The sequence below is a fragment of the Amphibalanus amphitrite genome, unplaced genomic scaffold, assembly GCF_019059575.1.
Source record: "Amphibalanus amphitrite isolate SeventyFive unplaced genomic scaffold, NRLGWU_Aamphi_draft 000226F_arrow, whole genome shotgun sequence".
NCBI lineage: Eukaryota > Metazoa > Arthropoda > Thecostraca > Balanomorpha > Balanidae > Amphibalanus > Amphibalanus amphitrite.
This window is the reverse complement of record NW_024881721.1, coordinates 721,886-744,533: the sequence shown is the minus strand read 5'-3', so window position 1 is coordinate 744,533 and position 22,648 is coordinate 721,886. Positions and strand designations below refer to the sequence as shown.

At 50.1% G+C, this 22,648-nt stretch overlaps 1 protein-coding gene across 1 annotated transcript; it reads right to left on the bottom strand.

Annotated features, from left to right (window-relative positions):
* Positions 1-631: 631 nt before the first annotated feature.
* LOC122385631 (cAMP-responsive element-binding protein-like 2) lies at positions 632-22,533 on the bottom strand. The gene is made up of 4 exons (XM_043374011.1): positions 22,229-22,533; positions 5,944-6,010; positions 5,288-5,409; positions 632-1,941 (listed from the first exon to the last, which is right to left on the bottom strand). The coding sequence occupies exons 1-4, from the start codon at positions 22,268-22,270 to the stop codon at positions 1,762-1,764; spliced, it is 411 nt and encodes a 136-aa protein (XP_043229946.1). The 5' UTR covers positions 22,271-22,533; the 3' UTR covers positions 632-1,761.
* Positions 22,534-22,648: the final 115 nt, after the last annotated feature.

Here is a 22,648-nt window from a genome sequence, read left to right as displayed (position 1 = left end):
TTCGTTGAGCTTTGCGCGGCCGTCGGAGCGGCCGCACTTGCCTTTGCCGCCCCAGCAGGGCACCGCCAAGGGCCGCGGCCAGTCTTCCAATCACCGTGTGGTGCCTGTGCTGCCGAGGGTATTATGTGATGAGTGTTATAGAGTGTGTACATAGGTTTATTGAGTGTTGAAACTGTGCCAATTCTTGCGATATCAATACACCATTCCATGATGATAAAGCCCAGTTTTTAGATCCGTGAAATTCTACGATACTTGCTACTAAAAAATAAGATAAAATATCGGGAGCCAGAAATTGATACCATCCAGTGAAACCGGCCAAGCAGACATAAGGCTGGTGACAAGGCTGGCTACAGGAATGCCCAAAAACGATAACGAGTGGTCAATAAACCTTTCATTGTTGTTTCTGTAGGACACTCGATTCGCGCACTTCCGTGTGGAACGATTGCTAGATAAACCGAGGAAACGCTCCAGTTCACGGGCCTAGAAAGGAACAAAGGCTCGAGGACCCCAAGCACTAAGCCGACTATTCGATTTTACGACCGTTTTCAGTTACCCTGCAAGAGCTACTCGATGAATCAAAGGGTAAACAATTTTTAAATTAAAAACTGAGCTAGAGCTCGGTCAAACAATGTTTCGGGCTTGGTCAAATATATTGTTACTGCCCTACGTCAAACATATATCCGGCGCCTTTGTGTTGTCAATACGTCAACGCTTCCGAAATAAACTTATCCAAGCGATAGCCTTCCAGTCCAGCGAAGCAGCCGAGAAGGTTCACAACAAATACGCGCGTGCTGTCTTTCGATCACAGCGTCTAACACCAGGCTCTGAAGGGTGCAGCCAAGCGGGCACGCCAACAGCAATCTTATCAATATCACCGTTACGAACGTCTCTCAAATCTCCCATAACCGCTGCCTTACATTGCACATCGCACATAAAGTCTCTGCCATCAAAACACTTGCACAGCGCTCGTCCTTAACTTACGCGCGATTACCCGGTACGCAGCGCGGCGGCCCTGGTGCCGCCTCTCCTACACGTCTTCTGACCCACAGCAGGACAACCATGCTCGCCTTCTACTCTAACGTCCATACAACGATCTCACAGAACAGCCGCCACCGCTGCCGTGCCGGCCAGCCAATGCCCGAGCCAGCCGGCGGGGATGGTAGATGTCGAGCCCTGTCGGCTGACCGGCGAACTGCATCGGCAGACCTAATCCACCGGCAGAACAGACCCCGCTGACCAACCGAGCTGGCCCACCGACAGACCTTCAGACCGACAGACCCGGCCCGCCAGCAGACCAAGCCCACCGGTAGAACCAGCCCGCCAACGGACCCGACCCGACAGACCCAGCCTTCCGACGGATCCAGCCCAGCTGCAGATCCAGCCTACCGGCATATCTAGCCCACCGGCAGACCCAGCCCACCGACAGACCCAGCCTATCGGTAGACCAGGCCTACCGGCCGACCCAGTCCACCGGCATGCCCAGCAGAGCCAGTCCACCACCAAACCCAGCCAACCGACAGATCCAGCCTACTGGCAGACCCGGCCTGCCGTCAGACCCAACCCGGGAACAGACTCACGCCCAGTGACCAGTCTCCTTGGCGATACCTCTGCGGCCGCCGCCCGCCGCGCCCTCGTCATACTCCTAGCTCAAGACCTTCGACCCCGCAGCAGTGCGTTGGGGCTAAAATCCCGACAGACAGCGACGCGCAGGGTACGACCATCTCCGGCGTCTTACCGGAGCTCCCGCCGGGTCGGCTGGGTCTACTGTTGCTGCTGCGAGTATTGCAACTGCTGCTGCTGTTGTTGCTGTTGCTGCTGTTGTTGCTGTTGCTGCTGTTGCTGTTGCTGCTGTTGCTGTTGTTGTAACTGGTCCTCTTCCACCAGCTTCTTCAGGCCTTCTGGTACGCGGCCCTCATCCAACTCCTGGTTCCATTTTAAATACTGAAAAAGATACGTGTAGTTACTGGCGATGTCTGATGGTCAAAGGAGAACAGAAATAGGATTAATCCTGGGAACTATCCCAAATGCTACACAATAAAGGCAAGAGCATGTCGCATGATCACCGATCAGCCCAAGGGGTGACTTTGATAATTCCGCCGTTTGAGCGCTAGCACGCATAACAATATAGTCAATGTGATGTCCTGAGTTTCAAACCGTTTTTTTACCTTCAAATCATTCGTGTATCATGGCATAGAATACTGTACAGTGTCCCCATAAATCACATACATTAACACCAAATCATGTCTGTTTCATAATACAAGAACTCTCACAAAAAAAACGTCAACCTAAACAAGGTCAGGCGGTAAAACTAAAACAAGGTCATGTGACATTTTCACAAATTAACTGTGGAAATTAAAGCATACCACTATGAGGGCTTAACCACAGTCATTGCGTTCATATAGGCAATGATCAATGGAATGAATGGTCCCTTTTGCGAGACGGTTCGTTTATGTGACGGCTGCCGATGGGGCGGGTCAACGAGCCGACATCTGTGTGCACCAATTACGGTACATATACAATATTTCCAGTTTACTGTCAGCATTTGAGGACGAGTGTAGTCCAGTATTGTCCCGTACCACACCCTGAACACTATAGAGACGCCCCACAGAGACGGAGGCACGTATCTTCATGACAAACGCACGTCTCCATAGACCAGTGATGGCATGACAAGAACGTCTCCACCTGACAGCCGTTATCCGCTCAATGGCGGGAGATTCTCAGAATATCAATCATTGCCACATGATCTGATCACCGAGGGTGATATGATGATGGTTGGCTGGAGGAGAGATATCTCACGCCTCGGAAGCGCGGCTCATGGGCCGACAGCCTGTTTCAGAAACTATGACCTATGAGGTTTTCGATAGGTCGACGTGAGGACGGTGACATTAAATACGTGCCGACAGCACATTGAGTGAATCAATGGCGTGTTATGATGTGGTAAAAACTAGAGCAAACGTCTGGCACATCACGGCCATTGATAGCTTCAGCCAAACCCTCCCGGTATGATTGGTAGCGGGGGGATTCCACGATAGATCGTACCAGGCCCGTCACCCTCATCCCTCAGATTTGAATGAAAATTGGTACTAGGGGTAATCATAGGCTCCAAAAACACCTGCCAAAATATCAGACTTCTCAGATGAAAACTTTTTGAGTTATATTGCATAATATTTTCTAAACTTCAGATTGTAAGGGTGAGTTTGATGAGCTATAATTCAAAAACGAGCTAGGCAAGCAACAAACGGTAAACAGCTTTGAACTGACGATGAATTAAAGATTAATACAGCTTTTTTAAAATTGGAAAGAAAAGCTTTACATATTGAAAAAAGTCGTAATATTTTTTAAAATCGTCTTTAATGGCCCTTGGGACCAAAATTTTTGCCATTTTTATTTCTTCAAAATAAACTTCAGGTCATTTAAAATCGACATGCAAAAAATTAGAAAGGTGTTCTTTCTATAAGTTCCTCATTTTAATGCATACAAAATGGGTTTCCGGGGGGTCGGTACGACCCCAGCTCGCCGTTTCGCCTCTAATGGAGCTAGAACCTTGCGGAAAAAAAACGAGCATGTGCGCCGTTACAAGATGCATCAAATGATACCACATTTTAAGGTCTCGGGTTCATTGGTGAACCCTGAGGTCATTTCAAGTGACCCAAATTTTGGTAGATAAAAAATTTTGGTTTTTGGTAGATAACTTCGCAACAAATGGTCGCAGAGCCACGATTTTAGCATCTTTGAGTTTGCCTAGCTCCGGCGCGTCGAATGGTATACTGTTTGTTCTGGTGAGGTCAGCATAAGTCGCTGATCTCGGGTCAGCACACTGCCGTGTATTTGGCTCCGCTCCCCGACCGGGCGGCCCAGCCGGCAGCCAGCCCCCGGGCATCACGTGACCGCCCGAGTCCGCGGCAAAGCCAACCAGCGCGGCGCTAGACAAACAGCGCCGCCACAGAGATGGTTAATAGTCGGGTCAGGCCACGAATCTGGGTGAATGAGATCATATTGCACATCATTCGATTCGCAAGGTCGTCCCGAGTCCATTGGTAGCTTTCCCGTCTCTCTAGTTCAATTTGATCGAGAGTTATTGACGAAAAACTCTGATGACCCTAGTGACGTACGAATGACGTCACGCAAGGTCAACAATGCAAAAGTCAGGCACAAATGACTTCAATTGAACTTTCAGTAACCAGTGATGTCACTAGGCAGCTTTACCACGCCATTTGTAGGCTCTCTTCCCGAAATTACAATTTGAGACCATTACGGTAACGCAAAATAAGTACATTTAGAGAAAGAACACCTTCCTAATTTTTTGCACACTACTTAAAAATGATCCAAAAATGTTTTTAAGAAAATAAAAATTCAAAAAAATTTGGTCCCAAAGGCATAAAAATGCAAATGAAAGGAAGCTCGAGGTGTTATATATCAAAAATATATTATATTTCAAAATTTCAAAAATGCATATTATTCTTTGTTTCAATGCGAGTTCAATGCCGTATAGCATTTGGCATTTGGATTATCCGTCTTAGAGTTACAGCCCGCCAAACTTGGCGCTGCAACGCAAGATCCAAAACATGTTATACACTATAACTCAAAAACTACTCATCTGATAAGCCTGAAATTGTCACAGGAGGATTCAGAGCCCCTGATTACCCCTTAGACCAATTATCGTTAAAATCCGAGAGATGAGGGTGTCAAATTGGAAAAAAGTGGTACGATCTATCGTGGAATGCCCCAGCGGTTCCACTAATCTGAACGTCGATCAAACGTTAATTAAATCGCCAAATCGCCGACCGCAGCGATTGGTAGCATGCTTTTGAGGATGTTGCCATTATCGACCTATTTAATTTAGATTAGAAACGCGGGACAGTGATAAAGCCAGCAGTCCCACATCCAGACTTCAAGCCCCATAGAATAGCGACCCACTACCTAGCCCTGGTTAAGCCTCAAGCCCGCTATCGACCAGGCGTATATTGTCAAGCAATGCCTATTATTTTTCTAATTTCAGGAGAGCATAATGCCGCCAGAAGTTCACAAAAAAAAGATGAAACCTTTCTGCACCAGCCCCTCAACGATCATCGACAACCGTAAAAGAGGCATACTCCGACCATACCACCGCAATGGGCTGAAAACGTGTCTCAATGTAAGAACCTCACCTTCCAAACTAACATATCACATATGCCACATCATATGACATACTAGCACCCCAGGTCGCTATCGGCGTTATTTATAGCTCACATTTCTCCTCTGTCGTCCACATCTCTACCAGCCTGCTGCCAGTCGCACAAACCATTACCTGTTCGAGCTCCTTCCGCAGCAGTAGGTTGGCCTGTTCGCGGGTACGAACGACCTCCTCCAGGTATTGGTAACGCAGCTTCTTCCTAGCACGGCACTCGCGCGCGCTCTGCCGGGACCGCTCTGCATGAGGGAGAGCGGGAGAGAGTCAGAGAGCAGTGTGACATCGGCACTCGCGCGCGCTCTGCCTGGACCGATCTGCATGAGGGAGAGAGGGAGGGAGTTAGAGAGCAGTGTGACATCGGCGTCCACGCCCTGCGAGAGCCACTTCTTTGCAGTTGGGCTGAAGCTGAATCAAATGCACTGCGACGCTGGAAAGAGTGTCATTGGTAGGACACTGAGGTTCAAAGGGATGCATCACATTCTGCGCAGTTCCTGATCAGGCTTCCATATCCGAGCCAGCTCACGGAAGACCAAACTATTCAGACAATTACACTGAGTGGCGCAGAATATCGCGGCACGAAATGCATCGACAAGATTTACTTACCTCGCAGTTATGGACTTCAACTACTAGGAACTCATCAGATATAATTACAGCGTGAGTGTGCTAACAACAGAGAACTACACAACAGACAACAGAGCTGCGCAAATTAGAGAGAGCGCCAGCTCATCAAATCCAGTCGCAACGGCAGCGTTGATTGTACGAGCGAGACGTACCAAGCTTAACCCTCATCTCCTTGGGTCGTCGAGCGCCCTTCTTGGCTCCGAACGAGTCGCCTCCGGACTGGAACAAACAATCAACAACAGTCGGTCAGTCTGTGACAACGACACTGTACTGGAACGGTACGTCACCACCTACACAGGGATCGCATGAAAATGCACAAGCCACAATGCCTTCTTAAGGTACACATGACAATGGGCAACCCACAATGTTGTACCTTGAAAAAAGTTAGCATTTATCGATTGTAACACCACGCAAACAGGTGTTGTCCTTCTAACGGCTTCTTTCACTGACACCCAATAAGCTGACACGGCTACAAGGGAAAGGTAAGGGGCAGTCAGCATCATCTTACCTATTCTGTGTCCTGTATCCGAAATCCGTATCATATGTCCTTTCCCATCCCGTTCCATTCTGCTATAACCAGCATCTTTACTTCTATTTGGAGTTGGAGTGGTGTTAAGTGGAAAAGGGCGTTCTCTGTTCAGTTACATACACAGCCGAGCCGTAAGCTGTCGTATCCCATTCACCCGCTCATCAGCTGAGCGCTCTGACTACACCACATTGGCCGCATTGCACAATGAATGGGGATAATCTTATCACTAATGGCCGAACCGATAATGAAGCCCCGACGCGGTGCTAGCTGAGGCTTACTCGGCCACGGCCCAAGGTATATTGAGGATGCCTGCTCAGCTGGTGCCGTATTTCATATTTTAGAACGGGGGCGCTGCAGTCGGCCCCCTCACAGCTCTGACACCGGCGCGACGAGGGGGGGGGGGGCCTAGTGAAAAAGTCCTTAAGGATTTCGTCAGAATCCCCACAATCCTTAAGGATCCATAAGGATCCATATGGATCAGATATGAAATCCTTAAGGACTCTACGGACCCTCTTGAATCCTTAAGGACGCATTCGCCGATCCGTAAGGATTTTAGGGCGATGTTTGGTATCCTTAAGGATCGCTCAGTATTCCGTAAGGAAATTGCCACTTGTTAGTGTCGCTTAATCCTTAAGGATAGCCGATGCAGCCAGTACGTCAATCATTATGGAGTGATTGAATCATCCCTAGTATTATTCCGTGCTCCGTATCCGTTAACCATATGACATATACGGCATGTAAAACTTTGTGACGGACCAAAGCAGCGTTCGTTATCATTGTAAGCGCGGGAACCGGGAGGCGAAGGGGGCAGTGGGAGCAGCTTGCCCCTACTTATGTGCTGCAACTTTGAAATTAAATATTTTCGATTTATGGCATTTCTCGATAATGCGAGTACCAAAACCGGTGATTGTGAGCCAGGGATAACAATTTGGCTATCTTAACTCAGCATTAATATTTAGCTGGGATGGTCACCTAAATATCCACGCTGGGTTCACCCAGACTCCAAATCGGATAGACGAATAGTTCTGATAAAAAGTACAACCAAGTGCCACAGTATGCATGTATCGTATGGCCTTAGTGTCACCGGTGCCACAGTGTTTGCGCTGTGCTCTTTCAGAGACCGTACCGACTGGAATTTAGCGACCGCTGACCGTTTTAAAGGGACCCTCCCACCTTCAAAAAAGTTAATGAATTGGCATGAAAGTGATGTCGCTCGGTTCAGAAAGAGCAAAAACGAATATCTACCAAATTTCATCGAAAAATATTCACCGGTTTTCAAGATATTAGACTTTTACTTTTGTTTACTTTTTGGGATCTCCGCTGTTCCTAGCGACTTTATTTGAAAGTGCGGCATTTGTTGCGCGCAAAGCAGCATATACCACCGCGTGCTACAAAACGTTTTAGTCAAACATTTAACGGACGTTCGAAAGCCTGATGACGTCATCAGATTCCCGTAATGGTTAAGAGATAGGGACCACGCTGGTCCCACCCTGCAAGTAAAGGGAAGAAATTTCTTGAACACCATAAAGCTGCGGGGGTTGCGACCAGGATAAATGGTGGTTTCTGAGCCTGGCCGCAAACTTGGCTAGCTCAACTCAAAACTAATGTTAAGGTGGGAGGGTCCCTTTAAAGACTGTACGGGCGGCAGCGGGCGGTCCGATCCTCGCCTCCGGCAAGGGGGGAGACCGCGCGTCCCCCTGTCGCATTGTGCCGCTGCCGCTCGCGGGATGCGGACGAGTCTGTTGAGTGTGTTGTGCCGTCTGCCGTCTCCTCTTCGGGCCATGTAAGTTTCTGCCATGCTGTGTATCAATGAGATAATTGATCCTAGTATTTGCATTGATAGATGCAAAAACCGGCGCTGAAACGTTCACTTCAATTCATGGCGATCGTCGTCGTCATTCATTTGGCTGCGGCAAATGAAAGTACTACCGGTAGCGTCTTTTAGCGTCATGCCTTGGAACGAGGCCCAGGTAAATATAATACAATGGATTCAGGGTAGTAGGACGTAGGTGCATATGTCATGCATTGCTAAATGAACATACACAGGCATCTAAGCTGGAAATGACTGAACTGAATTTACTCAAAGGCTCACCAATATTCTTTGGCTGGGACTGCAGTCTAAGCCTAAGAGTAGAATTCTTGAGCCTTTGAGTAGGTATTGTTGATCAGTATGTTACTGTTACCAGTAAAACGCCTTTTGGGCGAAGAACGAGCGAGCGAGATAGTGAGCCCTGCACGTGCGGAAAGGCGAGAGGGTGCTTCCAACGGGCTTGCGCAAAGCACCCTTCTAACCGGTTGCTAGCGGTGTGCCAAATTTGAACGCAATCGGCCCAGCCGTTCCTGAGATCTGGAAGCGGCATTCTGCACGTGCGCACGTGCAAACGGGGTCCAAAATGACTTTTGCACGGCACCCTACTAACTGGTCCCCAACCGTGTACCAAATTTGAGCGCAATCGGCCCAGCCGTTCTCGAGATCTGGAAACGCCCCCTGCACGTGCGCACGTGCAGTAGCACCCTAACCGCAACACATGGGAATGCATTGCCTGGTGGGTGCCTACCTGTATGCCAAGTTTCAGCGAAATCGCCCCACTAATTACCGAGTTACTGAAATGGGAACAAATTTGGCACCTCTTATTGTTGTATTTTGCACGTGCACTGTGGGTGACCCACATGCTTCGAGAGTATCCTATTTTGGGTAGAAGGGATGCTGCTACCCTACAAAAATTACCGGAAGTCAATCGCTCAAGCGGCTGCTGAGATATGAGCCTCTCAAAATCACTACTTTTGCAAAACAGCTTGAACACCCTTGACTTTTCACGTGGCACGTGCCACGACGGTCACTGAGATGTATCAAAAGTAGTCAATTACGGGGTAGAAGGGATTGGGCTACCCAACAAAAAAGACCGCAGGCCAATTGGTCCAGCGGTTGCTGAGATATAAGCCTCTCAAAAGCGTTACAGGCCGGGCCGGGCCGGGCCGCTCATACTGAGATTTTTCCGTTATATTGAAAAGACTCACTTCGCTCGCTGCGCTCGCTCGCTCGTAATTACATAGCAATTAGCAATATCCGCCTTGTTACAGGAACGCAGGATGCGAGACTCGACAGGCGACGGGCGACTCAACCGCTCAAGATGTGTAGAATGTGGATGGCGGAGGAGCGGCGGCCGAGGACGTGTGACCATACGTGTGACGTGATCATATCTGAAGCGTGGCTGACTCGAAAAAGTGTAGACTTATCTTCCTGTAAATATGTTTTTCGGAAGTCCTCGGCTTATTCTTAGGTGTTGTTTTTATCCGCTGGGACTGAGAGCGTGAGATGATGTTTTTCGTACTCCAGCGTAGATGGGTAGCCATACGGCTTCCACGGTAGACAGTGATGACATCAGTCATCTTTTGCAAGCTCGTTAAAGAATTTGGGCTGTACGGGGACTCGAACCCCGGGCCTTTGGATTAGCGCTCCAATGCTCTACCTCTGAGCTATACAGACCAAGTACTTTAACGAGCTTTCTGCCAAGTTTTATGCGGATCATTCTTCCGCATAAAACTTGGCAGAAAGCTCGTTAAAGTACTTGGTCTGTATAGCTCAGAGGTAGAGCATTGGAGCGCTAATCCAAAGGCCCGGGGTTCGAGTCCCCGTACAGCCCAAATTCTTTAACGAGCTTGCAAAAGATGACTGATGTCATCACTGTCTACCGTGGAAGCCGTATGGCTACCCATCTACGCTGGAGTACGAAAAACATCATCTCACGCTCTCAGTCCCAGCGGATAAAAACAACACCTAAGAATGATCCGCATAAAACTTGGCAGAAAGCTCGTTAAAGTACTTGGTCTGTATAGCTCAGAGGTAGAGCATTGGAGCGCTAATCCAAAGGCCCGGGGTTCGAGTCCCCGTACAGCCCAAATTCTTTAACGAGCTTGCAAAAGATGACTGATGTCATCACTGTCTACCGTGGAAGCCGTATGGCTACCCATCTACGCTGGAGTACGAAAAACATCATCTCACTCCTCGGCTTATATTTCTCGGAGCCTCAGCTGCAACCTGCAAATGCCTAGAGCTCCATATACCTATGTATACCCGGTCGCCCATGTGGTTGGCGGCTGCTCCATTCCTGGTAATGAAAAATGGCTGAATGTGCTTGTTTCAAGTAAAAAATATAGCACCAGAGACCGTACAAATGTGTTTGCTAGGGTTTGATTCTTACGGATTTTTATATTATTCATTAAGGAATAGCCTCAAAATCAGGGATGCGGAGCCGGAGCCGGAGTCGGAGCCGGAGCCGCCGGAGCCGGCATATTTTGCCCGGAGCCGGAGCCGGAGCCGGAGCCGTGAAACAATATAGCCCGGAGCCGGAGCCGGAGCCGGAGCCGCCAAAAAAGGGGGCGACTCCGGCTCCTTTTTATTTTTTGAAGAGGAAAAAAAAATAATTGACCTAGTTCGGTTTGACAGTACAAGGCAGTAAAACATATGGTACTTACGTCATGGGCCATCAAGTGAATGAAAAAATCCGAATATCCCCAGTATTCCACAGTACGCAAACAACTTCCTGTTTGCTCTCCCCCCCCCCCCCACGTCTACTGCATCCCCAGAACATGAGGACCAGTCATCAGGTGACGGCCATTGTTTTCAAACCAGTGCAGTGGACTGCGACTCCCAGCACCGTCTCATCCCCCCCCCACCCCTCCCCCCCCCAATGCAGCCGAGACGGGTGTCAGCTTACGATGGTTCACTGAACTCCGATTCGCGGCGACTGCGTTTCCAATGCCATCGCTTCCTAGCCCTTTGTTCTGCCAGTTCTCTCCGAGGTGCGTTTGCGCGGGGACGCGGTGAGCCGGTCATGGCAAAGAGTAACGCGTATAACCAATCCAATTTTTCTTCCACCCGTATTTAATTGATTGCGTAGGGGATTTACTGAGTCGGAGCCGGAGCCGCCGGAGCCGGAGCCGCCGGAGCCGGACCATTTTACTCGGAGCCGGAGCCGGAGCCGGAGCCGCCATAACATTTCACCCGGAGCCGGAGCCGGAGCCGGAGCCGATTTTTTTCTCCGGAGCCGGAGCCGGAGCCGGAGCCGTCTGAAATTTCCACGGCTCCGCATCCCTGCTCAAAATCCTTGAGGATTGTCGCCAAGATCCTTAAAGATTTTGCTACCAATCTTTAAGGAAAAACCACAAAGTCCTTAACGATTATCACCAATATCCTTAAAGACAATGCTAGAGATCCTTAAGGATTTAGCTAAAAATCCTTACGGATTTTCCGCAGAACCCTTAAGGAATTTCCAACAAAGTCCTTAAGGATTGTGTATCAATTTCGTACAAGGATTTTGTTAAGGATCGTCCTGAAGAAATACATAGGACTGTCCTTAAGGATTTTTTCACTAGGGGGAGGCGGCACCCACGACAGGTCAGGGGTAAGGAATGTTGGAACCCTTCCTTATTCCTGCAGTCGTCTTCGCTTTAGTCAGTCGCGTAATCCGTCCTTTCCCTACTTCTCGCGTCCTGTCCCGTCTGTCAATCTTCTACGCCTTCCGTTTAGTCTCATCCATCCTTTCTCTACCCTCCCATTAATCCCTTTCCCAGCCCTCCCTTCGGCCCAATTCCACCCTTTCTAACCCTTCCCCTCCCGTCTGCCGGTGCGCCAGCTGCCGGTGACGCGACTGCCGACTGGCACGTTGCGCCGCGCCGCTGCTCGTCGCGCCGGCACAGTGCGCAGTTAGTAACGCCTCATTACAGGGCGCCCAGCAGCGCAACAGTGCCGGCCGGGCGCCAACGGAATGGTCTGTTGAAACACAGATCTCAGGCCTGTGTTTATATGGACGGGCTCATGCTTGAAATTGTATGAAGATGTAGTACAAGTCAGCTAATTCGACATATCTAACATAGGAGTAGGCGACATTTACTTAGAGTGTTCTTTCATGCAAGCATTGCTAACGCATATATAGCAAGGCAAGCAGGAAATGGGATTGGATTGCGCTCCTGTCATAGGTGACGTAATCTGATGTAACTTGACTTAATCCCATGAGGGGACACAAAACTCCAGACACTCACAAGAGATAAAGGATCTTCGACGATAACTTGGACACAAAAAGAACTCACGATAGTACAGCCACTTGGCTATTGCGTCATGAGCCCACACAGACAAAGATAATGCACCAAGTGCGACTTCCACCGCGCTGGCCTTCTCACGAAGGTGAGCGGAGCCGCGGTGCAGTGTCGGGGCATGGACCCGGTCCGGCGGACCGCGTGCGGCTGAGCCGGGGGCCGCGGCCGGCGCCGGTGGGGCTGCAGCTCGTCAGCTGAGCGCCGAGCAGTACCCACCCGGAGACGGTCGGCCGCAACTGACGGGCCCGCGCCGCGCAACTGCGTAGTTGGGAAAAACGGTAACGGCCGCGCATCGATTCGGCCGGCGCACAAGCCGCAGGCGTCCGGGCTCGAGAGGCTCGGGGATTTGGCAAAGCGAAGGCGGGAGGGTTGGCGTTGTTATTTCTTGCGCCGCTTGAATGCGACACTCTTCTCGAGTTCGCATTCAAGTAGTCTGATCGTCTTTATTCCATGGCCTTGTCCATGCAAATCAAAATGGGTGAAAGTAGAGGGAACAAAATAAAACGTCAATGTTTATTGTTTATATTCGATGACCGTGGCCAGTTACACCACAGATCACTGAACCGTTTATCGGCCTTGACCGTGGTACGCGGCCAGACTAACCCTGACCTAGACAAAGGAGGGTCGGCCGGCCCGTCGCGTCGGCGGTCACCGGGCCGTCGGTGTCGCTCCCCAGTCTGAGCCCGCCGCCCCCTCTCCCCCCGGGGCAGGGAGGAATCGCCGACGCCCAACTACGCACAACATACCCAGCCCGGCAGGTGGGTCGGCGGGGGCGCCGGGTACTCACGGCGCTATTAGCTACAGGTCGACCGGCCGGCGGCGGTGGCGGTCCGGTCCGTCAGCTGGCCCCTGCCGTGTCCCGTGTCGCGATCACGCCGCTCGCCCGTCGCTCGCACACTCCACATGCACACGCCGCAGGCACACCGCGCCCCAGTCCACACCGACCCCTGTGCCGAGTCCGTGCCGACTGCGCCGCCGTCGCGCCGGCCGGCCGGCATCCAGCCGCCCGGCCGCCACCGTCTACTACGCACTACCGCGCCGTGCCGGCCGGAGCACGCCACTCTCGACTCTAGCGGCGCCGGCCGGCCGCCCGGGCCCGGCCGCGAGCTGCGTCGATGGCGTGGCCGCCGCCGCCGGCACCGACGGGCCGCTCCAGCCGGGGATGTCGCCGGGGACGACCGACGGCAGCACAGCCGGGCCGCCCCCGCCCCGCCCAAACGCCACGCCGCCCGGGCCCGGCCGCCGCCGCCGCCACAAGGCTCAGAGTCGCCGGCGGCCCGACCTCTGATCAATGGCTCTGTTTCTATGCGAATAAAACGGAGCTGAGTCTCGCGCTCTCACACCGCCCTTCTTCGAGCTGTGTCGCGGCGGCCACGACGCAGGCCGTCCGAACTGCGCCGTTGTGCGGAGGGAGGGCGCCGGGACGGTCGGCGGCGCACCTGCCCGCCGCCCCTCCCCGCCGCAGCCCAGCCGGCGACCGCCCAGACGGACCCAATGACCCCGCGGCGGCCGGGCCATGGGCGGCGGCGCCGACCGCGACACACGGAGGACACACCGCACACACCACGGGTGTGCCGTCAACAGCTGATCACAATGAGAGGCCGAAAGTGTCGGAAAGTCGGCCCATGACGCATCGCCAGAAATGTACTCCATGACCCCGGAGGGCCCGGCCGGCGAGGCGCAGGAAGGGACGCCCGAACTATCGGCATTGCAGCGCAATTCACGGCCCGTGGTGTCAACTGTACATAGACGTGTGCCATGGATTATAGGGGAAGATCCAAGATGCACAAGATTACTTGGTATGTGCGGACACAACATATTTGTATCCAGCCAGAATCCATAGCGTCACAAGCCTGATAAATGGAGCGCAGTTTAACTCAATAAAACCATACCAGAAAAAGGAAAAAGGCTAGGATGCATGCAGTACCAAAGTTGCAAACGCAAACCATTTTTCCGTTTAATGAATACGAAACCCAAGCTTCATATTTCATTTTTTTCAATGGAAAAACAAAAGAGAGAAAGTAAAACATATTTATCAGCTAAACACGAACATGTCTCAGCCTCTGTGCGAGTCATAACATTCGTGTGACTGGCTCTGAGTTTGTGTGCCATTTTATTTTAAGCAGAAAGTCTAGTGTAAGCAACTGTCCCCAACACTTGAACATCAGCGTTTCAGTATCTCGAAATTATGTGTCCTGTGGAATCAATATGCCGAATATTTTTAGAAATGTCCGATGACGACATATGGGTCAAACGTGTGCACCATAGCACGCAACACCACAGCAACATTGTGCGCGGTAGCAGCATACTTGATGTAACAAATGACTCCGCCATATGTACCGATAGAGAACACTTGGCAGAGAACCCGTTTCACAGAACGAACACATGGAGACGGTAGACGAAGGCGTCGTTATCCCAACTACGCCGCACGGACCACGGTCACAGTCTGCTACCGTCAAACTCCGTCGCGGGTCCCGTCAGGCCTCCCTCCCCGATATCGCGGAGTTGCACAACCTTCAAAGGGCCGGATGGCGAGCGGCGCAGCGCACATCATGCCTACGCCGCACGCGGCGCCACAGACTGCGCACACGGCAGCATGCAACGAGCCACAGGTGACGTTGTATCCCCAGTCACGGTCGCGGTCACGGGTACGGTCACGGCCCGATCACGACACTTTCAGCACCAGTGTGATACGTTAAAAACATCACGAACACCTCAGGTCACATCCACCAAACACTCGAGGCTTTGCGAACGTGACCTGGGGCCTGGGAGGAACCCACACAGCAGCGACAGCGAGGTCGGGCGATCGAGGTCTGGACCGAATGGCGAATGAAGAGCAAGCCAATAGGAAAGACAGAGGTTAACGGCGTCCCGGGAAAGATGGACAGACCGGCACCATTGAGCCAGGCAAGTTCATGGACGAGGGTTATGCCGACCGCACCATAGTTAGAAGCCAAACGAGTCGGACAAACGTAGATGCCATTCCTCTCGATCGTCGATTGACCGACCAGTCGCGTGCTCGTCTAAGAAATCCAGCGACGGGCCCCGGTTTCTAACGAGCATCTTGCGCAGTAGCCATTCGGCGCAGTTTGCGGGCAAGCCGCTCGGTAAAAATAGACACCGAGCCGGGTTTTTGCATGGCGCTCGAGGGCAAACATCAGCTGTTCGGTGCTCGGATGATGTGTCGCACTCGCTTGCAAGACGGACCTCTTGTGTTCGTCGTGTCGTGAGTGAGCAATGCTATCCAAATATGGTGCGACCCGCCATCATAGGAGCAAAAAGATGGAAACAGCCTCTGCCTCAACGTAACTGCCTCAACGCAATATCTGTAGTGCAGCTGTACTAACAAACGTCTATTTTTAGCATCGGCTATTGACAGATAAAATGCTCCCTGAAATCCGATCACAGGACCACTCCAACACAGAAACATGCCTTGACAACGATCATACTTAATGCAACATATCCGGAAACAAGGCTAGTGGCCATGCCAGTCCCGAAAAAAACTGGTGAGCAGAATATGCCCCTAAAGTTCAAACGTTCAAACTATTCCGCTTGCCAGCATAGCAGTATACTACAGTCTGCAGTCAGCACTCAGCAATGTTGTGAGCGACTCTAGACCTCATCCATGGTAATGGTATGCAAACCAGACTCCGGTGCTGGTAAGTGCCTCTATGTGGCCCAAATCTACGACTGATGCATCGGAATGTCATTAGCCTGTCGTATTCACTATCGAGCGCAAACAGTGAGCACTGAGCAGGGCCCGTCAGAGCAGCCAGACACGATGATCTACCTGCCCACCCGCCGCATACGCACAGCCCGTCATTGTGCACTGAGCACTGAGCATCATCCTATGGGGGGTCGCAGTTCTAAGCGCCCAGTCGCACACACTGACACCTTTTGAACACAAGGATGATGGTCCATTAGAGGATTTATCCCGGATATTTCTTTTTGCGGCCCAACCAATACAACCCAAAAAAGGATTGAATAAAGTATCGAATAGCATAAAAATTGAAGGCACAAACATGCTACTACCTGTTTTGAAACCAAACAGGTTCTCTTCTTCGCTCGCCGATTCAGTTCATCTTCGATTGGTCGAATCGGCCAAAGTTCTGTTTCATCCAGAACACTAACAGTGTAGTCCTGACTCTTGATTATGTATAGTCGACTACAGAATGATGTTTCACTTTTCACAGGCAATTATTTGCCTGGAGTGGTAGGCTGTGGCGCACCACACCAGTTGAGTTCACAAATTATAGCTTTGTCCCAATGCTCACAATCGACACGCTTAATTGCGTGATAAACGGCACAACTTAGCACTCCGGTCAACTGATAGCTTCTGAGGAGTGGAACATCATTCTGTAGTCGACTATACTACCAGACCCTCCCCTCCTGCTCTAGACCTCGCTACGCCCGCAAACTGCACCGAGGGGCCAGCCAGCCGGGTCCCGTCCCAGCCAAGGTCCTAAAACAGCACCCGGGCGGCAGTTTCAGTGGCAGTGACGGCGGCGGCAGTCTGGGGTGCCCCGTCTGCAACTCGTCGCCGCCACTCGGGGCCTCTCGTTTCAAGGATGTCGGGGGGCTCCCTGAAGGGGCGGCGCGGCTGCAGCATGGCGGCGCGTTTGGCGCAGCAACAAACCCCGCCCGCCGGCCACTCGCCCCGCCCCCGCTCACCCCGCGCACTGTCGCGTCGTGCTACCGAACCAGGACACTTATGTAATGGAGCATGGACATCCGGCACGGCCGCTCGCCCCACACGAAGCATAAATTCTCAAGTTTCCCGAATTGAGCATTGCGAGTAAGTACTGGTTGGAAGATCATCCTCGTGGTGCATTATGACGTAATCTTTCAGAACGGATACATACTCTGATATGAATTGGATAAGTGGAGGCATGAGCTCCGAATAATACCAGAAAGGCAGGTTGCAGCTCCAAAATCGTCAGCCTGTTATCAGACGGGGGAGGCTACGCGTGCCGTAAGGAGCCCACGCCCGGTCAGACGGTGAGGAGCCGCCTCTCGTCCACCGGAGACACGTCATCTTATCGTGGCGTCTCGGCCGCTCTATCGCGCCGTGGCGGGGCGTCGTGGGTGCGACCTGGGCTTCCCCACCCCGTGCCGCGCCGGCGAAAGGTTACCGGACCTGCGCCGGGGCCCGGGGTGGCCGGAGCGCAACTGTAATTCACAGCGATAGGCGCTACAACTGCCTCCTGTCCGAGTAGAAAATAGTGCACTGGACATTGAACGATCGGGTGGAGCCAAGATCGGCATGGCCAACTCATAACAGCGTCCGGATCCTTGCTCAGAAACTGGAACTCTGTCATTATTAGGCAGGGACTAAATCAACCATCTAAGGCAGCATGTATAAACTGAGTGAAATTAACTGGGAGAAAAGGGTCGTCAATGCAGATTGTATAGGTACAACATTAAGTGCAAATAATCGAATGTGCTTACAGCCAAAAGTTCGTATGCAAAAAAAAAAAAACGGAATTTACCTCGTCCACATACAAGAACATTCATCTCCTTTCAAATAAACACACCATCAAAATTGATTTTCAAAATTGTGTTTTCAACGGTAGTCACTAATCAATGCATTGCGTTTTTCCGATAGGTTGGACCAAGCCTATATATAGAGCCTATATATAGAGGACAGACGGAAATTGAAAACAACAAAAAGTTACGACGATTAAAATAACAACAAGGACGAAACGGCAAACAGCACCGTACCGCGAAGTCAGGTAGTGTAAAGAAACCCACTCTATCAGACGACGGCATAATACGACATAATTGGGATTTATGATTGGCAATTGGCATCATGCGTTACTCACCCGTGATGAAAAAGTCACAAATGTGAATCTACTCCACGAGTTCTTTGCGCTATCAGCTGAACGATTGAGACGTAAAAGGCAATTCCTGGAAGACTAGATAACAGATAGGTACTGATTCCCACTCCTTCGTCACGCAAGCATCAGAAACCTTTTTTTCAGATAAAGCCTCTTTCAAAAATATGAACTATGAAGTCCTCTTTGAAATCATTTGCGTTCCGTGGCACCAGAAAATACCAGGCAACGTTAGCACTGTGAGTCAAAAGGCAGACATCAAACATCAGTCCATTCTCCAAGTCCAATCCACCGGCTGGGTGATATGTATTTCGCCGCTTCGCCGGTGAAATGAGGTGAACTGAAGTGAAGCAGATTAAGCTCCAACGGTGGAGGACCTGCCAGAAGACCGGCTACGGCTCCGCTCTCGCACGGAAGCGGGTTAAGCTCCGACAATAGAGGAGCAGCCGTAGACCGGCTGCTGCGCCGCTCCGCCGGCCGATCAGCTGTGGCGCTGTGACGCCGTCCGGATCTACTGCGTCGTCCGTGGCGGAGCGCCTGACGCAGCCGGCGCTGATGCAATGCCGTGGTACCGTCTGCCAGCTGAGCGGACCAGCGCCATCGCGGCGGGGACACCCTCCTCCTCCCCTCCTGGCCGGACAGAGCCGCAGGAGCAGACCCGCCACCCCCGCAGACAGCGGGGACACCCTCCCCCTCCCCTCCTGGCCGGACAGCGCCGCACGAGCAGCCCCACCGCCCCCGCACACGGCGGCACACAGCTGGGGACGAGATCGATGAGAGCTGCCAACAATCCACTGCAATGAGGTGCCGCATAATCACAGCACTCATACCCGATTAGCCTCCAACGTAATTCGGTGTTATGAAAGGCGTGTTTGCATAATATGCGAAGCGTGGTGTTCCATCGATCCAACTATATGACCACTACAATAAAGCAAAAAGTTGCCTTATGCACGTGTGAAAATTGAATGTCAATATGCCTCAAACCGTGGCTACAGCGGAATACGACACTCAGCATGCCCGCAACAAAAACAACTGACAGCAGGGATAACTCCTCCAGTCCGAAAATCACGGCAGGGCAGGCGTCAAGGTTTCCCAGACTCCGATTTATTCGAGCGGAATACAAACTACCAGGCCCTGACCGACCGTTGGCGTTGTCTGCACTATGTAGGTAGTGCGTCGTTACAGCTTGCAGCCGCGCCCTGCTGCCAAGCTGAACCGATTCTGACTGCAACTGCGGCCTCGTGCGCCACCCTGCCAGGTAGCGGACCGACCACCAGCGCCCCTAACGGCACCCGGTGCATACAATCGAGCCAGCCGTGGTCTGTGGACTCCGGGACCAGACGGCGCTGCTCTCTGATACGACAGATACATGGCAACTTGGGTTTTGGTAGTGCGGTTAGGAACTGGATAGCATCTCCATCCCACTCCCACTAACGAGCTACCTACTGACCCAGCCGATAACTTCTGACAACAGAGGGACTGCCAAGCGCCACCGTACGGTCAGGTCAGAGCCTGAACTCCCTCTAGTGGCTATTCAGCTAATCTCACCAGCCACCTGGCGGTCTGAGCCGAAACCATCTGACAGCTCCGCCCTCTCACGTCGAGGTCCGAGTCCGACGGCATGGTAACCCAGCCTTCCGCGGTGGAATCAGTCCTGGTGCCACCCATTAGTGACCTGAGCTACCTGACCCAACCCATGAGGTCCTCACAGGTCTGCTAGCCCAAATAACCATTCGAAGTCAGGAAGACACTCTTAAAGTTCATGACAAATGGTTTCCTTACCCTAGATTGGAGCAGACGACCTTGTCTATGTCCTAAATCACCTAACAAATGCTCTTGGATGCTTCACCTGTCACCCTGTTTTCCCTTTCATCAAGAGCAACGACTCAGGCACAATACAAAATACAATAGGACTGATAGGTGGCCACCTATTATTCTCATTGCTATCATTTTAAAATGAATTAAAATAATTTTCATGCGTGAAATAAGACCTCAAATGTGTTTGATGAAGCATAACTTCTGCTCCAAACATTGGCAGCAGGCAGTATTGTAGAAATAGTAGGTACAATGACTGTGTTTGAAGTCTCTGCACCACTGATTCACATGCCTCTATAAGCTTGATGAACAATGGTCAGTTTGTCAGTGGCAGCCTCACTTTAAATGAACACACCAATCAGAAGTCTGACCTCACAACAGCCACCACTAAGGGAATAATAAAAATTATAGCAGAAAAAATCAATGAATCACCTGTTACTTTCCACAATGCATCACTTATACATTTATACACTTACATCAAAATTAGGAGCAGGGAGCAGCAATAAGAGCCACAGTAACAGGCTTATGGATAGAGGTTAAGAAGCCTGAACACTATTTTGAAAAATCCAACACCAAACTTACATATGAAATAAAAGTGCTTGATTTCAAATTGCTATTATTATGTCTTAATTAAATCTGGTTCAAAATAACTTACATCTGGATGCTTTTCCATATAATTTTCAATACAAAACTAATACAATACTTAACAAAACTCAGTCCATTGTACAAAAGCCATGATGCCCCTCAAAGAAGCTTGAGCAAGATGTACTAAATAAATTACACCAAATCCCCCACCTTTTGGGCAGTTACCTAGACACTGCAGCTGATAAGCAACTCAAAGTGGATTATTCAAAACACAGTTCAAGCCTTGCAAATCAATTAATTTTCACATTTTCACATACCTAAGCCTCATAATAAATGGTCACATGCCTTTTACGCCAGTATCATTGGGATTGTTCATGGATGCTGGTGACAATAATTCTAAGTCAGCCAAGCTGGTATGTACAATGTACATACAGGCATTATATGTTGAAGCAAGCCAAGAAGTTGAACATTCAACATGGTTGTACAAGCAGGCTCCTAAAAACGTACAAATATGCTTGAGACAATGAAACCAGCAAGGCAAAGGAGTGTAAGAACATTATCCTTTCCATGCACATGACCTGAGTGATGCTCAGCTACTGTTCTATAAATCAGCATGCTGTCAGCTGGCTGGGAATTCTTGGCCTCTTAGGTATGTCAAAACTAAAAACATTTGTGCCAATCCTTGTCACCCATGAGAGGTTAGGAATAGCATTTTGTTACTTCCATGCAAAGCAAAACTGGTAGCTTGCAAATAAAAACAGTCTGGTTTCAGGATATACTGATACTGTTCTCAATCATATGGAATGTGAGTAGGCTGTGGAAAAAAGCAAATATTTATGGACAATGTCATGTCAGCACCTTTAAAATCTGTCCAAGCAGATAACACAAATACTTTAGACTAGATGATTGCTGATGTTGTGAATAAAAATAGCTAACATTATTTAAATTGAAATCAGCCCATTTTACAAACAAATTACATATCATTTTGTCCAAAATGCACATGCGAGGGGGAGGTACCTAGCTATTAAATTGAAGAAAGTCTCAATGGTACCTACTGATGCTAGAGCCAAGCAGATGCATGCCCTAACTCAACAACAAGTACAGTATAATGCAGAAGTAATGTGCAGTTTTAGTTGTAGTTATGCTTTGCTTCTGTATCTTAGGAACAATTTGTCAGACTACAATGAAACTTGGAATGTAGCTTACATGTATTGCCATCCTTGCAGCTGCAAGTTTATCTTTTGCTAAGTACTCCTGGATCATTCCGTATTTAAAAATCATCAGTCGAGCTGTCTGATGAGATTCGTAAAACCCCACATTAGTTCAGCCGTGGGCAGTACCTTCAGCCCAAAATTGGGACATTTCAGTAGCATACAATACAATGAACACTCTCATGCCCTATAACACAGCACAACTGGCACACTGACACATAACAACAATGCTGCAGGATAGGTACTTCATGTCCCAGTACCAACCATCACAGACTGCCACACTTGTTGATGGAACATAGGGATCGCTGTCATTTATATACCATACCTAACTGTTGATAAGTGTATTACAAATGTAAAAGGAACATACCTCCAGGTCATCCATCTGCATTCCATCGTATCCTTGAGCCATCTTGATCTTCAAAGCAAACTTAAGCTTGAACTTCAGAAAAATAAACCTTGCTTTCTTTGCTTCAAAGGACTTTGAATTCTCATATTATTCCTCCAACATCATAACTATTTTATTTACACTAAAGCAAGCAAAAAGAATGAGTACAAGACTTCACAGTAACGTCAGACTTCAATCTTCTTCAACCAGCAATAAATGGAAAACGTGAAACGTGTGTGGTGATCCCAGCGATCCTAGCCAACATGGCGATGTTTACAAACATTGTGAAATCATGGGTGACCTTGAAAAATGATTTCAGAATGATTTGCAAATTTGGAGGGTTGTTGAAAATTTGTTAATACTTTTCATCATATTAATCAATTTTGATGTATTCCTCATTAT